At 48.2% G+C, this 20,072-nt stretch overlaps 4 protein-coding genes across 4 annotated transcripts; 3 read left to right on the forward strand and 1 right to left on the reverse strand.

The window, feature by feature from the left end:
* The first annotated feature begins 462 nt into the window (after positions 1 to 462).
* On the forward strand, positions 463 to 3,363 carry LOC132357137 (uncharacterized). The gene is made up of 6 exons (XM_059910431.1): positions 463 to 548; positions 883 to 1,303; positions 2,465 to 2,532; positions 2,638 to 2,697; positions 2,878 to 2,954; positions 3,275 to 3,363. Exons 1-5 carry the CDS (start codon positions 463 to 465, stop codon positions 2,903 to 2,905), a joined length of 663 nt encoding a protein of 220 aa, XP_059766414.1. The 3' UTR covers positions 2,906 to 2,954; positions 3,275 to 3,363.
* Positions 3,284 to 6,504, forward strand: GPRASP2 (G protein-coupled receptor associated sorting protein 2). Its single transcript, XM_059911954.1, has one exon. The coding sequence runs from the start codon at positions 3,601 to 3,603 to the stop codon at positions 6,169 to 6,171; it is 2,571 nt and encodes an 856-aa protein (XP_059767937.1). The 5' UTR covers positions 3,284 to 3,600; the 3' UTR covers positions 6,172 to 6,504.
* Positions 6,505 to 7,078: 574 nt separating this feature from the next.
* On the forward strand, positions 7,079 to 7,803 carry LOC132358006 (2-iminobutanoate/2-iminopropanoate deaminase-like). The gene has a single exon (XM_059911956.1). It carries the CDS (start codon positions 7,140 to 7,142, stop codon positions 7,551 to 7,553), a length of 414 nt encoding a protein of 137 aa, XP_059767939.1. The 5' UTR covers positions 7,079 to 7,139; the 3' UTR covers positions 7,554 to 7,803.
* A 5,004-nt stretch (positions 7,804 to 12,807) lies between these two features.
* Positions 12,808 to 19,588, reverse strand: LOC132357138 (basic salivary proline-rich protein 1-like). Its single transcript, XM_059910432.1, has 2 exons — positions 18,684 to 19,588; positions 12,808 to 12,919 (listed from the first exon to the last, which is right to left on the reverse strand). Exons 1-2 carry the CDS (start codon positions 19,586 to 19,588, stop codon positions 12,808 to 12,810), a joined length of 1,017 nt encoding a protein of 338 aa, XP_059766415.1.
* Between the last annotated feature and the right edge of the window lie 484 nt (positions 19,589 to 20,072).

Here is a 20,072-nt window from a genome sequence, read left to right on the forward strand (position 1 = left end):
GCAACAGTGCCAGCAGGTTTGTGCTCAACCACAGGTGTGCTTAACCAGGGTTGCTGTTTGCCCCATAGAGCACAGAAAGGAGGGGCTGGAGACTACAGGAAGGATACAGGAGTGCAGGAATCAGAGGATTCAAGGGTCAGCAGGTTTCTGTCTTGGGGAAGTGGGTGCCTGGTGGGGCCTTCTCCAAAGAATGGCTGGGGAAAGTAGACTGGTGTGTATGGCAAGTGTGTGAGATCCCAGTTGGTTCTAATCCCTGCCACATTCCCACCCTGCCAAAGATGATGAGCGCTTGGAGGCAACTGCAAGAGAAGACCTGACAGAACCCGGGGAGAGAAGCCAGGACCGGCCCTACCTGGTGCCTGACACGTGGCTATGGGATGAGAGACAGGGAGGACTGTCTGAGCCGGTGCGGGTCCTGAGAGAGAAAGGCCCTCTTTCCTGGGCAACTGCGGGGGCGGCGAAATGGCAAAGTGTGCTACCGTGCTACCACTGCGACTGAGAAAATGGCAGTGTGGCAGAGAGGATGACGACACTGGCGCAGACAGGTGGTTTGTTTCCTCAGGCCAGAGGCCTATCTAGGGCTGCCTTCCCTTTAGAAGAGGGGCAGTGGCTCGGCCTCCACGGGCGCCGCCTCCCACCTTCCTCCCGCCCGCGGCCCCAGAAGGTGGAAAGCAGACCCAGAAGGTGGAAAGCAGACCCAGGGAGGGCCGTCCTCACAGCTCCTCTGCCACTGGCGCCCAGGGAGGATGGCGGGCGCGATGGGGGAAGGTAGGGGGGCGGACTCCGAGCAGTCCTGTACACACACACACACACACACACACACACACACACACACACACCCTCCCCCCGGGACGATCTGTATCCATCCGCTGCTCCCTCCAGCGCGGCCCCTCCCTACCCTCCCAACCCCGGCCCCCACCGCCCGCCGGCCCCACACGCTGCGGTGCCAGAAGTGTACGGGGCGGGGAGGGTGGTCGCCCGACGGGGGGCGGTGGAGGGCCGGCGTGGCCCCGCCCCTGAGGCCGGGACTCCTCCCGGCCCCGCCCCTTTCTGGGTCGGAACTACGGTGGGCCTGGGAGGGGGCGTCGAGCCCATTCGTGCCGTATCCCTCCGCCCCCTTCCCGACACCCTCGCCGCGAGCTGTTGGTGCCGCAGCCTTCGCGGCCCCTGCCCGGTTTGGCGCAGCCGCGCGGGGGGCGGGACGCCTCTTTGCCGTTCTGCCCGCACGGCGAGCGGTGGGAATCCGAGTGAGGAGCTGCGACAGGAGGGGGAGGCCGACCATCGGGACCCTGCGCCTGCGAAGGCAAGTGGGGGTGTCTCGGGGGCGACGACCGGCTCACACCCTGCCCCGCGGACCCTGGCAGCCTGACGAGGGGGAGGCAACCGGGTCGGAGCGGGTCCCTGAGAGAGGTGCGCAGCGCCGGGGGACCCCTGGCGCTGAGGAGGCGGCGACCGGCGCGGACCGGGTCCGGGGCGCGAGGTCTTGGCCGCAGGGCTTCCCTCGGATCCTGGGGAGGCGAACGGCGCGGCCGCTCCCCGGCGGGCTTTCTGGACTCCCGCGCCCCGCCGTCGACGGTGCCTGTGCCAGGAGAGGGCTGTGGGGGAGGCTGCTGCGGGCGAAATGGCGGAGGGGAGCCGGGGTGGGGGCGTCGGGGAGGCCGCCGGGGGTGGCGGTCGGAGCCGGGTGCCGAGCGGGCGGGCGCGGGGGGCCGCCCGCCCGGTCCCTGATCCTGGAAAGGGGTTTGTCGGACCCCGCGTGCCGGGTGCTGTCCCTTCCCACAGGCGCCTCTTTGATGCCGGGGTGTCCTGTGTGCGCGGTAGGTCTGGCGATTTCAGGCCACGGCGTGCATCTGTAGAGGAGAGGCTTGAGAAAAACTAGGGACGGGAAAACGGCCTGTATTTCTGACGTTGTGTGGGGATGGGGGGTGAGGGTGGGCAGCAGCCATTGACTGGACACCCGAATCGGGATGGGGTGACTGCGACCAGAGCAGGTCAGGCATCCAGGAATACCTCCTAAAAGTCTCCTCTCTACCTTGTTTCTCCACACTTCCTGGCCTTCCTCCCTCACCTCCATCCAAAATTGGGGGTGGAAAAGATGGACTGGGAGGTGAGGGTGGGACAAATTATAAATACAAGTACCACCGCACAACCTGTTTTCTAGAATATGCGGGCGCCCTTCCCCCAATTTATGCTGCGCAAGGCAAAGGGATGTGGTGCACCTAGTGGTGAATCCTCAGAATTGGAGAAGGGAGCAATGCGAAAAATATGACGTCAAGAGGAGATGTTTGTTATCTGGAATCCTGAAATAGAGGGCCAAGATAAAATGAGAATATTCTACTAAGAGGACTCTGAATATTGAAAGGCAGTATATGGATTCCTATCCTTGATGTTGGTCTGTCCATCACGCGGTTAGTTGCTACCATGGTCTTCTGATTGTCTTAATCTTTTTATCTTTGGTCCATAGGTCTGCTTTAAGGCTGGTTACTTTTGCAAAAAAGGAAAGAAGGAAAAGACTGCCTTAAATCTCTGGAGGTTTGTGCAAAGTGGGGCAATGCAAGGGGCAGCTACAGAGGAAGATTGACAGGTGTTTTTGATCCAGTTGGGTGTCTTTGATTCACATGTCTTACTCTCTTTCAGAGTTGCACACTGCTGCAGAACCCGTTGCTCATTTCCTGCAGGAGTATTAGGACTATTGGGGTAGGTGTGGATTGGGCTGTGAATGGGCAGAGAAGACCTGAGAGCAGGAATCAAGCGACAGGAAACATCAGACAAATTAGATACTTAAACAGAAAGAGATATTTGCATCAGGGATCAGGGTGTCTGCCTGTCAACCAAGCACTCAGACTTCATTTCTCCTGTATGTTTACTTATCCATAGGATGGCCTGCTGTTTGCTTAAGGCTTAATACCACTGGAACAAAGCAAGGAGAGGAAAATTGCACGACAACAGTGCAGGTATGAGAATGGGTACAATTTTTGGGTGGGGTAGAGAAGACCAGCACAGGTCCAAGGGTGATTAGGGTCTGGTCTGAGGGCCTCAGCCTCTCCCATTGCCGAGATACTTTCCCACCATTTTCGCACCTGTGTTGTAGCAAGCAAAGCAATGTGACAGCTCTGGGGGTAAAGGGTGTGGGGTGAAATGAGGATAACAGGAGATTTTCTGAGAGCCTAACTCTCCCACGAAGCATTCAAGGTCCAGTCTCTGTGTGTGGGTCTTTGCATGGAGTGACACAGTTGGAAGAGACTCAAAGCCGCATGTCGTTCTCGATTCCTAGATTGATCTCCAGTGGCATCTCTGGTGGTGGTGGAATTGCTGCTAACCACCACCCTCAACAGGTGTGCACCCACCCTGGAACCATCCATCCTCTCCCAGCTTGGTTGTGCTTCTTCTGCACTCTGTCTGTAATATTGGCTGAGACTGGGATTGGAAAGGAGGCTGATTGACTGCTGGACTGGTGATTGACTCTAACTTTTGTTTCCAACTGTATCACCTGAATCATCGAAAGATTAGAGTGTGAAGATAGAAAACTGTGACAGATCTGTGGTAGAGGCTGAGACTGGGATAGTGGTATTTAATCAGGACTCCTCTGTAACTTGTACTATGACTGGGGCTGAGATTGAGCCTGGTGTCCAGGCCAAGCCTGAAAAGAAGCCTGGAGAAGAGGTTGGGGGTGGGGCTGAGAGAGAGAATGAAGTCCCAATGGTGGTCAGACCCAAGGTTAGGACCCAGGCCACACCTGGGGCAAGGCCTAAAACTGAGTCCAAGGCTATGGCTGGGGCAAGGCCCAAAACCGAGTCTAAGGCAGTGGCTGGGGCAAGGCCTAAAACTGAGTCCCAGGCAATGGCTGGGGCAAGACCCAAAGCTGAGTCCCAGACAATGGCCGGGGCAAGGCCCAAAACTGAATCCCAGGCAATGGCAGGGACAAGACCCAAAACTGAAGCCAGGGCAGTAGGTGGGGCACGTCCTAAGACTGAAGCCAAGGCAATCCCTGGGGCAAGGCCCAAGGATGAAGCCCAGGCTTGGGCCCAGACTGAGTTTGGGGCTGAGGCAATGTCACAAGCAGAGGGCGTGTCTCAGACCAATGCAGTAACCTGGCCACTGGTCAATACTGAGTCTGGGTCAGCTGCTAAACCTATGGCCCTATCTGTGGATAGGGAACTGGTCAGTGTAGACACTGAGACCTTTCCTGGCTCCCAGGTTCAGACAGGAATCCAACCCTGGTTTGGATCAGGGGAGGAAACTAATATGGGGTCTTGGTGCTATCCCAGGTCCAGGGCCAGAGAGGAGGCCTCTAATGAGTCTGGATTCTGGTCAGCAGATGAGACCTCTACAATGTCCTCTTTCTGGGCTGGAGAAGAGGCCAGTATCAGATCATGGCCTAGGGAAGAGGCCAATACCAGGTCCAGGCACAGGGCCAAACATCAGCCTAATCCCAGATCCAGGCCCAGATTCAAGCAAGAACCCTATATTGATTCCTGGTCTGGGTCTGAGGAAGAGTCTGGCAACCCATTCTGCTTGTGGGCTGGAGAAAATACCAATAATTTGTTCAGGCCCAGAGTCAGGGATGAGGCAAATATGAGGTCCAAGCTCAGGACAAAGAGAGAGGACTTTTTTGAATCTGAGTCTGAAGACGAGTACTATAAAGAGTCTTGGTTTTTGCCTGGAGAAGAGGCCAATAGTAGATTCAGGCCCAGAGACAAGGAAGAGTCTAATACTGTCTTGAAGCCCAGGGCCCAGAAAGATGTTAATAACAGTGACAGGGTCAAACAAGAGCCCAGGTTTGAGGAGGAAGTCATTATTGGGTCCTGGTTCTGGGCAGAGAAAGAGGTCAGTATGGAGGCTGGGGCTTCAGCCATTTGTGAATCTGAGCCAGGGGCTGAGGAGGGGGCCATTGGTGGATCCTTGTTCTGGGCGGAGGAGAAGTCCAGTTTGGGTGCTGTGGCCAGAGAAGAGACCAGGCCAGAGTCTGAAGAAGATGCCATATTTGGGTCCTGGTTCTGGGACAGGGATGAGGCCTGCTTTGACTTAAATCCCCATCCTGTGTACAAGGCTAGCCCCAGGTTCAGAGATACAGCTGAGGAGGAAGTTAATGTATCATCCAGGCCCCAAACCTGGGAAGAGGTCACTGTTGAATTCAAACCTGGTCCTTGTCATGGGATTGGCTTCCCATCCCCAAGCCCCTTTAGAATTCCTGAAGAAGCAGCATCCGTATACTCTGAAATGTTTGAGGGAAAGCCCAAGAATGTGGAAGTTACCCCAGGAGGGGAAGAGCAGGAATCTTTGCTTCAGCCTGATCAGCCTGACCCTGAGTTCCCATTTCAATATGATCCATCCTACCGGTCAGTCAGGGAAATTCGAGAGCATCTTAGGACCAGGGAGAGTGCAGAGCCTGAGAGTTGGTCCTGCAGCTGCATACAGTGTGAGCTTAAAATTGGTCCTGAAGAGTTTGAAGAACTCCTTCTATTAATGGACAAAATTCGAGATCCTTTCATTCATGAAATATCTAAGATTGCAATGGGTATGAGGACTGCTTCTCAGTTTACCCGTGATTTCATTCGCGATTCAGGAGTTGTCTCACTTATTGAAACTTTGCTCAATTATCCCTCCTCCCGAGTTAGGACAAGTTTTTTGGAAAATATGATTCATATGGCTCCACCTTACCCAAATCTAAACATGATTGAGACATTCATATGTCAAGTGTGTGAGGAAACCCTTGCTCATAGCGTGGGTTCCCCTGAGCAGCTGCTTGGATTAAGGATGCTTAGACACCTCACTACAACTACAGACTATCACACACTGGTTGCCAATTATATGTCTGGGTTTCTCTCCTTATTAACCACAGGCAATGCAAGAACAAAGTTTCACGTTCTGAAAATGTTATTGAATTTGTCTGAAAATCCTATGGTGGCAAAAAAACTATTCAGTGCCAAGGCTCTATCGATATTTGTGGGTCTCTTTAACATAGAAGAGACAAATGATAACATTCAAATTGTTATTAAAATGTTTCAGAATATCAGTAGTATTATAAAAAATGGAACAATGTCCTTAATTGATGATGATTTCAGTCTTGAGCCGCTTATTTCTGCATTCCATGAATTTGAGAAGTTAGCTGAGGAACTGCAAGTCCAAATAGACAATCAGAATGATCCTGAGGTGGGACAGCAAAGCTAATATGATTAACCACCTGCCTCTGATCAGCCTTATGTTCCCAAAGAACCCTGAGTAGTGCTTTGGTTTTCAGTCTGGTTTTATTTTGTAACTTATATTTTAATGCTGATGTTAACTTTGTCCAATTCTTGGTTTGAGCTGGATCATTTTGTGGATGCCAAATGACTGTTAGTGCTGAAAAAAATTTGTTGATATTTGTCTTGCTGTCCGTTGCTGTATTTTTCAGTATTGAGCTTCCAATGAACTGAGCCGCCTGTGTAACCTACCCTGCTATTCATTGTTTAAACATATGGTTCTCTATTCAAGTCTGTGTTTTCAATAAAGTTCTGTGTGAAAAGTGGCAGAAGTGACCCTTCTTCAGTTTAAAATCCAGGTGTAGATACATTGTGCACAGTTACAAACATAGACAATGAGTAGTATGACATACATACCCTCATTGGAAAATCCCATTCCTGGAGCTTAAGAAGGAAGAGATTACTGTGGGCTGTGGTACTTGAGGAATGCTTCAGAGAAGAGGCACGCACTTAAATTTGGTCACTGAAAAGTAGGATAAGACAACCCATTAGGTCATTCTTGGAAGTGAGCAGTGGCGGTATAAAGAAAAGTGTGTAATTGGAAAATCTGTTCCAGTAGTATGGATATAATCTGTCTGCCTGGAATAGGTGAGACAAGTTTAGTGAGGGATGCAGTTGGAATGAGGCCACTTGGGAGAACTAAGTTGGCCAAATCTGCACATTTTGCAACACAAAGTACAGGTGTTGCTCAGTGCCACCTGAAGAGTGAAAGAGTAGAACAGCACACCAATTAAATGGAGTCAGGAATAAGCTTTCCTTTGTGATCCTAATCCAAGGAAAGTATTAAGGAAATACCACGCAGCTATTAAAAATGATCTATTGAGACCCGTGAGACGCGAGTAGGAGCCGCATACGGGGTAGTTGTCTCCGAGGGGTGGCAAGGGAAAAGGATTAGCCATGTCGTCTTTGATCAGAAAGGTGATCAGCACCGCGAAAGCCCCAGCGGCCATTGGTCCCTACAGTCAGGCTGTGTTAGTCGACAGGACCATTTACATTTCAGGACAGCTAGGCATGGATCCTGCAAGTGGACAGCTTGTGCCAGGAGGGGTGGCAGAAGAGGCTAAACAAGCTCTTACAAACATGGATGAAATTCTGAAAGCAGCGAGCTGTGACTTCACGAATGTGGTAAAAACAACTGTTTTGCTGGCTGACATAAACGACTTCAATACTGTCAATGACATCTACAAACAATATTTCCAGAGTAATTTTCCTGCAAGAGCTGCTTACCAGGTTGCTGCTTTGCCCAAAGGAGGCCGTGTTGAGATTGAAGCAGTAGCTGTCCAAGGACCTCTCGTGACAGCATCATTCTAAGTGGGCCCAGTGTTATTTAGCCTGGAATTTTAATAATGTTTTTAAATTAATGTCTTAATTTTTACAGTATTTGTTGGAAAGTGTAAGGTTGACTGAAATATCTGAAGTTATTATGGAAATACCATATAATAAGGGGAATTGAACATGAGTTGAAGATTAATGATGAATCTAGTTACTGATGTTATAAATTACACTTCTGTAGCACTCATATTACTGGATGTGGGAAAAGAGACACACATTACATAGTTACTCAGAAAAATAAAAGTAAAGGAAAATAGCATGTAGGAAAGATGAGTTACTATTCCTGAGAAATAATAAAGAGCACACCTAATTCAATTAAACTCTATTAATTTAATGATGTGAACTATTTAGCTCTCATGTCAGATACATGATTCTGCTTTTACTTGAGTAAAATTAGAGCATTTAAGTTTGAATGGTAGAGGTAAAGGAGAAGAAACTGGACCAAATTTTATATGGATAATATTTTTCTAATGGAAATAAAATAGCATGCAGATTGAAAAAAATGATCTATTTATTGGCATGAAATGACACTGATGCTTTTATATCTGGTGTAATAGAGAAGACTGTGACATCTGTGGAAAATTAGATCCCATTTTAAAAACCTGTGTGTAAATAGACACAATTTCTGTGCAATTTCAATATGACTTTCTAAGAAACTTCATATATTCCATAATCTGGAAGAAAATACACTATGCTAAAAAAGTTTTCAGTGACAGACATTGGGGAGATACAAAAATTACTTAGACAAGGATTTTTTCTTTTAATATGCTTACATCTAGTGCCTCAAGTTGTAGGTGGACATGTTGGAAAGGATACAGTTATATAAATGAATATATGTTAAAAAGAATTTTTTAGAGATAAACTCATTTAGAAAAGTTGAAAAGGAATGAGACTTCAGAAAGATTAGCTTATGAAGTGTTTTAAAGAAAAGTAAAATTACCAAGGTTGCTAAGTTTATACTAGTCTCTTGTACAAAGATGGCAGCCTTTTTACATGACTGTTGCATTTGAAAGATCATCACGTTTCCTTTTGGAGTGACAACAAAGTTCCAGAAATAGATAGTGGCAATGATTGCACAGCATTGTGCATGTACTTAATGCCACTGAATTGTACACTTTAAAATGGTTAAAATGGTAAGCTTTGTATTATGTGTGTTTTCCACAGTAATAAGTAAAAACATCGTACCATACCTTCAGACAAGAATTGCGGAAGTCAGGGATAGAGTTGGTTTGGAGAGGGAATACAGGCTTATGGGAAATATATGTTTTATTATTTTTAGACATGGTGAAATGTTATTTCTGTTTTGTCTGAGGATGCTGTTAATTTTTGAAAAGGTAAAATTATGATTTGTAAATTAGAAATGAACACATGGAAGTTTTTTTTCAACACAATTAACAACTGCTAAGATTATGAGAATGGTTGAAGGACATGTGTATATACAATATACACAATATAATAATATAAACAAAACATGTATATTAAATTTCATACACACATAGAAAATTAATAAATGTTAGTATAACATTGCTGGATCAAGTACAAAACTGATTGATATCTTAAGGGCGATAACTTGAAACCATTTATGTTATCTGTTCCACTGGACATAAATCATTTCCATAGCTATTGGACAAAATACCTACAAGTTAACATAAGTCTCTCAGGGTTGAAAACTTGCTCTATCAACAGAAAGTGAAGCCCAGCACTGCACTGAATTAGTATCCAGTAACCTATGTTGTCTTTACCCAATTTTTGTATAATTTTTCTGACAGTGCAACCTGCTTTCCCCTCCCCCCCACCCGATTCTAGGCTGCAAGGTTTATGGAAGTAGGGCAAAGTGGCAGTTTTGCCTCCATTCACAAACCACAAGTGCTAACAGAGATCGTCCTGGTGGTGGAAATTGGAGATTGGATGTTTGTTTTGGCTATCAATATTTTCCAAGACAGATCCTGTGTGTGTTTTAATATGTCGCCCGAGTTTTGCACAGAATATTAAAAGTCAGTTGGTCTCCAAACTCCTCATGGGGTGTTCCTCGCCAGCCCTGTGCTCCTACAGAGCAAGGCCCAGGCTTAGGGCTGGAAGCTTTGGCTCCGAATCCAGCCTTCCTTTCAGCTCTCTATCTTCACCCCCATCGGGAGGTTCAGATTGTTCTAGCAAGCAGCTCACCCCCAGAGGCAGAGGACTGTGCCTTGCGTGCTGCAGGGCTGCGCAGACTTCCAGAGTGCGCGGTCACGTGGGACTAACTGTGGGTCACGTGACCGCACTCTCACTTGGACCGGCGTAGAGGTTTGTCGCGCTGGAAAGGGACGGGAAAGACTTGCACCTGACGCTTGACAGACGGCCGTGAGAGGAGTGGTAGGACGTGATGGTGGGTGCGTGGGTGGGTGTCTCTCCATGCTGCACTAGCCTGAAAGCTAATCCCTCAAGCGCCCAGAATTATGGCCTTTGTTGGCGGAGGACACAATCCCTCAGCCAATCGTGAGCGTCTTAGCCGGGGTCTGTTTTTGCCCGGGAGCTCAAGAGGCAGGAAGTCATCCTGCGGGAGGCATAAGTGGAGAGAAGCATCGGCCGCTGCTAGAGGAGGTGGGCTCGAGGCCATATATTGGCATCCGTGGGAGGTGGTGGTGGAGACTAGATCCGGGCAGAGGAAGTGTCTCGGAGCCTCGCGCTCCCTCCTGCCTTCTGAAAGCCCCTACCCCACCCCCGTCTCCCCGCCCAGCGCTGCGTGACTCTGTTTCTCTGTGTGGGTGGGAGAGGTGGACACGTGGAAGCAGTTGGCTTCAGGGGAGCCCAGAGAGAGGAAACGGTGAAGTGACAATTTGTGAACACCGGTGGCCCTGGATCAGGAAACGCAGGTGTGAGGATAGGAACTGTGAGCTACACTCCCTTCCTCCCACCTAGTTGGCACTCACTCTCTACTGTTTGTCTTTTCCAGACTGTGAGACCAGCTCATAATTGGGGGAGGGGGGGAGATCCAAGGCTCCAGCTGCCTGGAGATTCAAGAGAGGAATGAACCCCAATCTGGGCAGCTCTGGGGAAGGGGAGCTAACAGACTCAGGAGGAGGGAATCTGGATGCTTTGGGCCCTTCACTTAGGATTTCTCTTTGGGATACTGCCAAGCTTCTCAACTCCCAAGATGATTCCTGGACCTGAGCTCCAGGCAGCAGCTCCCTCCCATCTAGGAACTCAAAAGCTGATACTCCATTGAGGCTCCCTCCTGCTACTGTGCTGGACCTCAGAATAGGGTTTTTCTGGGAATCACCTATGGAAACTTTTATGGATGGTCTCATGTGTCCGCTCTGCAGACACTTCGCTCTCTTCCTTGTGTTTTGCTCTCTGTCCACTTCTTAGGGCTTGTTCCTTTGGTCTTATCCTAGGTAGCAGCCTTTGGTAAGTCCTTGTCCTCTTTCTAACTGAATTATCCCCACTCCCCCTACCCACCTCTCTCCCCCGACCCTGGCATCCACTGGATACCAAGGCAGTTCAAGAAAGTGCCACTAGGAAGTAATGAATTGTCCTAAGCCCACTCATATCCTTATTTTTATACTCACTATAGAGTTGAAACTATGCAGTAATACTACTTCAGGCCCTCCTGTTTATATTTAAAATCTGGAATTGAGCAGTGGGCATGTGGGTAAAATTAGAGATTGAGGCCTTAGGACTACCTCCTCCTCTCTTACCTCCTGCCTCCTTTGTATTATCCTCCTCCCTCCACTCTTCAGAATTCTGGTAATATAAGTATCGGGACCAATGTTTAGGTTGTGGCCTTTCCCCTCAAGCTTTGTTGTCTTGTCTGTGTCGTTTTAGAGTTTGACAAACACCTCAAACATCATGTGGTATAAGAAAGAATATATCTAACCTTTGTCCCTGGTTCCTGGCATAGGGCCTGAAAAACCTTGGAATTTCTTGAGCCCTGGGGGTATCTTTGTTATGCTAATGAACGGGCTGTGGTGGGTCCCTAGTTAGCTTTGGTTGTGAGGATGTGGGCTGGTCGCTAGAAGGACCAACCACGTTATTAGAGTTGGAGCTTTAGGCCAGCAGGAACTCCAGAGAAGGAAGGAGGGCTGGATTTGGGGTTCGATCACGTGAACAGTCGTGCCTATGTAATGAAACCCCAGTGTAAACTCTTCCTGGTTGGTGAGCATACTGATATCCAGGGAGGGTGATATTGCCCTGAATCCATGTGAAGAGGACGTGGAATCTGTATGTCTCAGACCCTTCAAGATCTGTCCTATGTGTATCCTTTCTAATAAAACTATAATTCTACATATAGCACTTTTAGTGTGTTCTAGTAAATTATCAAACCTGAGGGGGTCGTGGGAACCCCTGAATTTATAACTGGTCAGTCAGAAGTATGGGTGGTCCCCCAAGTCTTGTAACTGACATCTGATCTCAAGTGGGGGCAGTATTATTGGGGACTGCACCCTTAAACCTGTGGAGTCTGATGCTAACTCCAGGTAGTTGGTGTCAAAGAACTGATGTCAGAATAATAGTGTCACACATCCTTATTTTTAGCAGCCACCCTTAGATTAATATCTGTAAACTGACCTTTGATCCTATGCATCATGCATAAGCAAGTTAAAATAAAGGAGGCAGAGCCTACCAGTGTATTATGGGTGAAAAAAGCAGCATATGTTTTTGTGTCATGCGTCTACAATTTAGATGATTTTTAAAGTTCTCTCTATATTCTTTCCTTATCAGAGCTCCCTCAGCCTGTTTTTCCTGTTGGGGGTACTGCATTTATGTTTGGGGAACTTCACACTGCGGTCTGGAGAGATACCTCTAAGTCTCACATGCATTGCAGGGCAGATACTTAACTAACTCACGCCTGTGGGTTTTTTCAGTCTCAGCCAAAGGACTGGGTAAGTGTGGGGTGTGTGTGTCCATGCATGAAGATGATTATCTCTGTTCTGATCACTCCTTGAGTAGCAGCACTTGTAAGGGCCAAGATCATCCCTCAATTTTTTCCTGGGAGTGTAGTTGAAGTAAATACCTCAACACTCATATGGCCCTTTTGTTTCTGCCCCCTTTCTGGATAAATATTATGGGCTATCTCATGTAATAAATATCAGGGCCCGTTCAGATGTCATTTGACCTACAATGTTGCTGCCTGGGGATAAAATTAGAGTGAATTTGTCTTCTGTCCAATCATGAATGAAAGAAGGGTATCTTACAGCACAGCTGACCCTCTACTCTGCCCCCAATTTCAAAAAAGCAGCCTTCAGTGGGATCTCGTCTATAAAATACTACCAGGTCCCCAATGGAAGGTTTCAAGGCCCTGTACTTTCCCATACAATTCTACCTTTCCATCTCCATTTGCAAGACATTCTTCCAAGTCAGGGCCAGGACTAGAATGAGATAAAGATACAATTTAAGGAGGCACTCACTCGTGCCTCACCCAGTCCAAGCCTTGCTCCACTTTGCCTGCACTTAAGCCACATGGGACTATCTGCTATTTCCCAACCCAACTATACTCTGTGCTTTACTACTTTTGTGCATTTCCCCAGGCTGTTCCCTCAATCTTCAATGCCCTCATGCCCTTTCTCTGCCTATAGGAAACACAGTCATCCTTTTAGGCTCAGCTCAAATGCTAGGGCCTGTTTGAAGTCTTTCTGATACTCTCACCCTTACTCTTTGCCCCTTGGTAGGAAGTAATGCCTCCATCCTATGTACTTACACAGTATTTTATTCACCCCTATTTTAGCATTTGTTTCTTTGTATCATGCACTGGGGCCTTTTTTATGAATAAGACAGAACTAGTGTTGAGGGCCAGGTAGCATAGAGGAAGAAACTTGGATTCTGAAAGTGTGAATCAGACCCCAGTCAGTCTGACCTCAATGCCTGAGCCTTTTACTACTTTTCATAGTACAGTCATCCTTCTGTATCCAGGGGGGATTGGTTCCAGGACCATCCAGAGATACAAAAATCCACAGATGCTCAAGCCCCTTATATAAAATGGCATATTATTTGCACATAACTTGTGCGCATCTCCCCATATACTTTATTTTATTATTATTATTTTTTTAAACATCTTTATTTTATTTATTTATTTTTTTGGCTGCACTGGGTCTTCCTTGCAGCACACAGGCTCTTCGTTGTGGCACATGGGCTTCTCTCTGGTTGTGACGCGTGGGCTTAGTTGCCTGGTAACATGTGGGATCTTAGTTCCCCGACCAGGGATCGAACCCGCGTCCCCTGCATTGGAAGGCGGACCCTTAACCACTGGACCACCAGGGAAGTCCCCTCCCCATATACTTTAAGTCATCTCTAGATTACTTACAATACCTAATACAATGTAAATTCTGCGTAAATGTTGTAAATACAATGCCAATGCTACATAAATAGTTGCCAGTGTGTGTCAAGTTAAAGTTTTGATTTCTGGAACTTTCTGGAGTTCTTTGATTCAAATATTTTTGATCCCTGGTTGGTTGAATCTGTGGATGCGGAACCCAGGATATGGAAGGGTGACTGTACTTATTGTTAATATCAAGATTTAATGAGTGCTTTATGAGTGCCAGACACTCTTCTAAGGGTTCTAAATATATTAACTTATTTAATCCTCAAAACAACTGTATAGAGTAGATGCTGTTATTGTCTCTGTTCTACACATGAGGAAGCTGAGGCACAGACTGGTAACTTGGCAAGCTCAGTTAGCAGAGCTTGATTTGATTAGCAGAGGAGTTGAGATTCAAACCTTTGTAGTTTGAATCTGGAGCTGGCATGTGTTGCCACTACACTACATCTATTGGGTTGGCCAAAAAGTTCGTTCAAACTTTTTGGCCAGCCCAATATATCCCTCTAGTGCTAAGTATCACTAAAAGCTGCCATCATCACCAGGACTATCTTCATCATCAGATTTTCTCCTCCTTACAGCTTGTAGCAAAGTACTTTATTCATCATAAAGAAACTTGAACCTGAGTGTTGCTAGACTCCCTGTCCCTTATCCCCTTCTACCTGTGAATCAGCATACTCCAGATTTTCCTTCCTTCCCAACTTAATGGTCCATCATGGGCCATCATTTTTACTACTCGCCTACCTCATCCTCTAGCGCCTGGCTCCACTGTCCTGGCAAAATCTCAGCTCTTGATAAATCCCAAATATCCACCTCTTTCTATACCTGTGTTGCTTAGTACAGTGCACCTGGGGAAAGTTAACCAAAACTTTCTGCCTGTTGACACTATGAATTTATCTTTCTCAACCTCAGTACAGTCCTCTGGATAGAAAGCAGATAACCTTTGATATCCTTACACTATGGATATTTCACATGGGTGCACTTCCGCACAATGACTCTCTGAATTGAAACTAGGCTTTTCTATAAGCTCATGTATTTAATGTACCTCTGAACCCCCTAGATAAGTAAGGTTTAGGTTTTCTGCCTGAAGCCTTCCTTTTCAGTCTAAAACAGAAGCCAGTCACAGTTGTCAGACCTCTAGCAATCATTAGGCAAGATGTTCAGAATCTACAGTTTTCCTTTCACATGGAAACATGAGTTCTGCCACTGGTTTTAAGAGGTAGGGCTTACTGACAGACAGAAGTCAGGAACTATTACTCACTGAAGCATTGTTTTGTGCCTGAGCATACATAACATTTAGGATTGTTCCATATAACAAGGAATTCAACTAAAACTAACTTAATAAGTAAATGTATTATCCACAGATCAGAAGTACTGAGGCAGAGAAGTCTTGGTGATTGTTTGATTCAGCTAAGGACTCAGCTTTTTTCCATCTCTTTCTTCTGCCATTCATAATATCAACTTCCATCTTAAGGCTGGAAACTTGATGGCTGCAAGGAGTCAAGCAACTTTCCAAGGAGGAAAAGGAGATACCTTTACTGATGGCCTTGTCTTATGAGTGAGGACACTTTCCTCAGAAATCCTTCTGCAATCTTCTCTTCATGTCTCATTGAGCAGAGTTACATCACCACCCATTCCTGAACTGGAGTACCAAGGGGATGGATTATCCTTAGACCAAGCAAACTCACCTCTGGAATTTGGATCAGCCTCCCTGTGGCACATCACTATAAGGAGGAGGGAGGCATACTTATGTAAAAGTGATGTTCTTTTAGTAAAGGGTTATGTTAAGCAACACAGAATATACAAAGCACCAAGGTTACAGTAAGAAAGAGCACAGTGGCGATGTCTTAGCAATCATGACCTCTAAAAGCCACCGTGGAGATCGCATCTACTCTTTTTTTTTTTTTTTTTTAACATCTTTATTGGAGTATAATTGCTTTACAATGGTGTGTGAGTTTCTGCATTATAACAAAGTGAATCAGTTATACATACACATATGTTCCCATATCTCTTCCCTCTTGTGTCTCCCTCCCTCCCACCCTCCCTGTCCCACCCCTCCAGGTGGTCACAAAGCACCGAGCTGATCTCCCTGTGCTATGTGGCTGCTTCCCACTAGCTATCTATTTTACATTTGGTAGTGTATATATGTCCATGCCACTCTCTCACTTCATCACCTCTTACCCTTCCCCCTCCCCATATCCTCACGTCCATTCTCTAGTAGGTCTGCGTCTTTATTCCCGTCTTGCCCCTAGGTTCTTCATGACCATTTCTTTTTTTAGATTCCATATATATGTGTTAGCATACGGTATTTGTTTTTCTCTTTCTGACTTACTTCATCTACTCTTACTGCTTTCCCCAGCCCACCCCATAATATGACTAGATTACAATTTTAAAAGGAACTAGAAAGACCTGATACTTGCAGGTATTTCAGAATATCAGATAGTTTCTCAGTTAGTGTGTACAAGAATCCTGTGAAGTAGTTATTACCAATCCCCTTTGAGGGATGACTTAACTGAGTTATAAAAACATTAAGTAACTTTTCCAAAGTGACACAAATAGTTAGTGGTAAAAATCTCCATTTAAACTTTGGACTGCCTGTCTCTGAAGTCTGGCTAAGTCCCAGAGTAGAGCCCAGGGGAGAGAGTCTGTACTCTACCATGCAGCCTCCTTTTAGAAAGTGCTTCCAGGGATCAGAAACTGGTAACTCTAGTCTAAGCAAGCACCTAGTAGTATAGTGCACTGCCTCTTCATGGTGGTGGTGGTGGTAACAGAGATGACTTTTCTACTGGGGTTAAGTCACAGTTGCTCAGACCTCACCACCAGGAACTTTGATTCAGGAAGTCTGAATTCTAATCTGCACTCCACGTTAAGAACTTGGGGGCTGAGATGCCAGGTTCGGGGAGTCATGTAAATTTTCTATACCTGGGAGGGAAAAGAACAGATATTTATGGAGCAGCTAGGTTTTCAAGGGCAACTTTATTCCCAGATCTGAAGTTCAGCTGAAAAGAAGAGGATGAAAGCTGTGTTCACTGGTCTTTAGTTATCCTGTTAAAATCCATAGGACACACTTCCAGTTTCAGTTCTGACATGTAAAGAGCTTGGAAGTCATTGTTCCTGTACTTACAAGAAAAAAAGCTGAACAAACTGAGAATCAATGACTTATCTTAGACCCATCAGAGAACTGAGGTCACAGGGCAAATGACCACCCCAAATTCTGGAGAAAAGACATCCAGAGAGTCACAGCCTATATCTCTTTACATAGAGCAGAAACTGCTAGAGACATAAACAGGTAAGAACACTTAAGTGGGAATTTTGACAAATTGATGGAGACTGAGGGTGGAATAGTAGGAGAGTGAGAAACCCCTAGGGACCTGCAGTCTTAGCAGTGTTGTGGGCTTTACCTCCAGGATCTCCAGCAGGTTCTCATAGTGAAGATCCCAGAAAGATCTCCTCAGGGCTCTGGCAGTGGGAGGGGAAGTGTACACTCAAGAAATACACCCCCGAGTCTTCTCCATAACAAAGGCCTACTCTCCAGCAGAAAAGACTTTCCCAGAGCCTTATCCCAGCTGAGGGAAAGGCATTCCTCCTATCCAGCCCACTCTAGCCTTCCATTCTCCTGTAAGGGGGAGAAAGATGCTAAAGAAACACTTGTGAAGGTGAAGGTCACCGTCTACAGACAGGCCCACAAAAGACTGGAATTTAACCAGAAGATTATATAACACTTCCTCTCCTCCACATGCTAACAGGCCTCCAGTGTAGTAACAGTGGAGTGCAGCTGAAAGAGTTGCAAGATGCAGACTCTCTCTGCAAGATGTAATTAGGGAAACACAAAGTTAAGAGGAGAGACAAAAATAAAGACGCTAGAGGAATTTGAAGACTGACACCTGCAGCTACAGCAAACATTACACACAGCCCAACTGCTAACCAGCTTAACATAAAGCTTCTCACTAAAGGTCTTTTTCCTCAGTTCCTATTACCCAACACATCATATCCAGCTTTCAACACAAAATTATAACACATAATAAAGGCAAGAAAAAGCATTGTTGAAGGACACAAAGCATCAGAACCAGGCTCAGATATAATGCAGATTTTGTAATTTAAAGTATGATATATTTGTTAACAGCCCTAATAGATAAACTAGACTGGTGTGTATGGCAAGTGTGTGAGATCCCAGTTGGTTCTAATCCCTGCCACATTCCCACCCTGCCAAAGATGATGAGCGCTTGGAGGCAACTGCAAGAGAAGACCTGACAGAACCCGGGGAGAGAAGCCAGGACCGGCCCTACCTGGTGCCTGACACGTGGCTATGGGATGAGAGACAGGGAGGACTGTCTGAGCCGGTGCGGGTCCTGAGAGGGAAAGGCCCTCTTTCCTGGGCAACTGCGGGGGCGGCGAAATGGCAAAGTGTGCTACCGTGCTACCACTGCGACTGAGAAAATGGCAGTGTGGCAGAGAGGATGACGACACTGGCGCAGACAGGTGGTTTGTTTCCTCAGGCCAGAGGCCTATCTAGGGCTGCCTTCCCTTAGAAGACGGGCAGTGGCTCGGCCTCCACGGGCGCCGCCTCCCACCTTCCTCCCGCCCGCGGCCCCAGAAGGTGGAAAGCAGACCCAGAAGGTGGAAAGCAGACCCAGGGAGGGCCGTCCTCACAGCTCCTCTGCCACTGGCGCCCAGGGAGGATGGCGGGCGCGATGGGGGAGGGTAGGGGGGCGGACTCCGAGCAGTCCTGTACACACACACACACACACACACACACACACACACACACACACACACCCTCCCCCCGGGACGATCTGTATCCATCCGCTGCTCCCTCCCACCGGCCCCACACGCTGCGGTGCCAGAAGTGTACGGGGCGGGGAGGGTGGTCGCCCGACGGGGGGCGGTGGAGGGCCGGCGTGGCCCCGCCCCTGAGGCCGGGACTCCTCCCGGCCCCGCCCCTTTCTGGGTCGGAACTACGGTGGGCCTGGGAGGGGGCGTCGAGCCCATTCGTGCCGTATCCCTCCGCCCCCTTCCCGACACCCTCGCCGCGAGCTGTTGGTGCCGCAGCCTTCGCGGCCCCTGCCCGGTTTGGCGCAGCCGCGCGGGGGGGCGGGACGCCTCTTTGCCGTTCTGCCCGCACGGCGAGCGGTGGGAATCCGAGTGAGGAGCTGCGACAGGAGGGGGAGGCCGACCATCGGGACCCTGCACCTGCGAAGGCAAGTGGGGGTGTCTCGGGGGCGACGACCGTCTCACACCCTGCCCCGCGGACCCTGGCAGCCTGACGAGGGGGAGGCAACCGGGTCGGAGCGGGTCCCTGAGAGGTGCGCAGCGCCGGGGGACCCCTGGCGCTGAGGAGGCGGCGACCGGCGCGGACCGGGCCCGGGGCGCGAGGTCTTGGCCGCAGGGCTTCCCTCGGATCCTGGGGAGGCGAACGGCGCGGCCGCTCCCCGGCGGGCTTTCTGGACTCCCGCGCCCCGCCGTCGACGGTGCCTGTGCCAGGAGAGGGCTGTGGGGGAGGCTGCTGCGGGCGAAATGGCGGAGGGGAGCCGGGGTGGGGGCGTCGGGGAGGCCGCCGGGGGTGGCGGTCGGAGCCGGGTGCCGAGCGGGCGGGCGCGGGGGGCCGCCCGCCCGGTCCCTGATTCTGGAAAGGGGTTTGTCGGACCCCGCGTGCCGGGTGCTGCCCCTTCCCACAGGCGCCTCTTTGATGCCGGGGTGTCCTGTGTGCGCGGTAGGTCTGGCACATTCAGTGAAAGGGGAACTGAGCGAGTAGATTATGAAGACACCAAAATGAAAAGTTTATGCGCCTCTTAATACAGCAGTTTTGTGGCCTTCCATATTTAGGTCTTGGACCCAATTAAATGCAAGCAAATGACAGGTTGAGGAGTCAATAGGCTTTCATAGGAAGGATCCGTGTAAATAAATAATGTATTAATCCATCTTTCGCATTTGGGATCTGTTTTCTCAACATCTTAGCCCACTTTAATATGTTGAGGTGTGGGAATGGTGCTGCAGAATAGAGAGGAAATTTTTCTGAAGGGTCAATTTAGAACGCGTGAAGTCAGTTTGCTTCTTCATTTTCTGGTTTTGGAAACCCAAACCCCATCTACCCTTCACAGCCCCCTCTCATTTTGGTGCAGAAGCAGTCCCACAGAAGATTTTGTGGAGTTCCTGGGAAATTCTGAGACATGAGAGACATTTATTTACTTCTTCCTTGATTCTTCAAAAGG

Source organism: Balaenoptera ricei, chromosome X (genome assembly GCF_028023285.1).
Source record: "Balaenoptera ricei isolate mBalRic1 chromosome X, mBalRic1.hap2, whole genome shotgun sequence".
Taxonomy (NCBI): Eukaryota; Metazoa; Chordata; class Mammalia; order Artiodactyla; family Balaenopteridae; genus Balaenoptera; species Balaenoptera ricei.